A 1513-nucleotide genomic window follows, 5' to 3' on the forward strand; every position below is an offset into this window, starting at 1 on the left:
CAGCAGCAGCAGCAGCAGCAGCAGCAGCAGCAGCTAACATCAACACCGGGAGGACCAAGTTTACCACAAGTGCAGTTTGCTAATTGTCGGTTCCCGTGCGAGCCTTGGGGATGAAGGAGAGGAACTGACTAACTTGGAGAGACACGGACGGACGGGAGGGGAGGGGGGAGTAGCAAAGCGAGGAACAGCATTACGTATATCTGTATGTTTGCTGCTTCTGTGTGTGTGTGTGTGTGTGTGTGTGTGTGTGTGTGTGTGTGTGTGTGTGTGTGTGTGTGTGTGTTGCCAGGATTAGATGTATCGTTGATATTTTATGGACTACAGTATTTATTCATTGTTATGGTCACCTTGGGAAATATTTCTGAAATTGTGTTATTCAGTGTTTCAGTTGGTGTTTCTACATCCAATGCACTGTGGTCGATGAACTGTCTATCTGTGTGTGTGTGTGTGTGTGTGTGTGTGTGTGTGTGTGTGTTACTTATTCTTTTTCATCTACTACTACTACTACTACTACTACTACTACTACTACTACTACTACTACTACTACTACTACTACTACTACTACTACTACTACTACTACTACTACTACTACTACTACTACTACCATTATGAACCGCAGTATTTCGTTTAGTGAAAGTGTTATGATATTGTCTTGCTAAACACACATTAGTAGTAGTAGTAGTAGTAGTAGTAGTAGTAGTAGTAGTAGTAGTAGTAGTTTATTTATTGATTTATTATTATCATTCATTTATCTATTTCATTTATTTTTTTTTTTACAAATAGAGTGTGGACACCCACGTCCGCACCTGAGGCAGGATCGGCTCGTCATCTCGGCAGCTGTGAGGAGGCTGTGGGTGGCCTGAGCAGGGAACGGTACCCCCACACCTGCCAGCACAATGCACGGGGGAAAGAAAGCCCAGGAACTAAAGTGAGTGTTGCCTGTTGATAAAAAGAAGGTGAAATAAAAAAAAAAAACATTCCGTGTAGAAAATTACAACATTAAGAAATTCATAGAGGTAATTATTCCTTATATGTTGTAAATGAAAGTTCAAAAGTTTACTTGCCAGTGTGACTTAAGTGCTCTCTTCGTGTTTGTCCAGCTGACCGCCCAGGGGAGTGTAGCTCAAATGAATCAGACTGTTGAAAAGAAAAATCGTATCTGGATTGAGGCGATGCGTCGAGGTGACGTGAGGCGCAGTCACCTGAGGGCACACCTGTAACGGAAATAGCTACGGTCTTACTAGGTGACCGCCATAAAATACCTGTCCATATGCTCACGGCCGTTGCTTAGATCACTTTTTGTTTGTAGCATTTGACATTTTTTTTCTCTTCCATTTCTTTTTTTTCTCTTCCTCTTCTCTAGTGACTTCCACTCGATGAGCGAGACGCTGTAGATCATCATTTTTTTCCAGGTTTTTTCTTTCTTCGTCTCAGTACGGTGACCAGAAATACCTGTCTGTAAGTGAGCGGCTTTGACTTACACTGCCTTTTATTTCAAATGTTTAACTATTTC

The 1513-nt window shown here is 41.9% G+C and overlaps 1 protein-coding gene across 1 annotated transcript in view; it reads left to right on the plus strand.

The window, feature by feature from the left end:
* The window catches only part of LOC135090674 (uncharacterized), an 81558-nt gene extending 80250 nt beyond the window's left edge, over window positions 1–1308 (plus strand). The window contains exons 2-3 of the mRNA XM_063987640.1: window positions 784–928; window positions 1101–1308. Of these exons, the coding sequence (XP_063843710.1) occupies window positions 784–928; window positions 1101–1220 (265 nt within the window). The 3' untranslated portion in view covers window positions 1221–1308. The remainder of the gene's footprint in view (window positions 1–783; window positions 929–1100) is intronic.
* The last annotated feature ends 205 nt before the right edge of the window (window positions 1309–1513 follow it).

This window comes from Scylla paramamosain, chromosome 35 (assembly GCF_035594125.1).
Source record: "Scylla paramamosain isolate STU-SP2022 chromosome 35, ASM3559412v1, whole genome shotgun sequence".
In the NCBI taxonomy this organism is placed as follows: domain Eukaryota; kingdom Metazoa; phylum Arthropoda; class Malacostraca; order Decapoda; family Portunidae; genus Scylla; species Scylla paramamosain.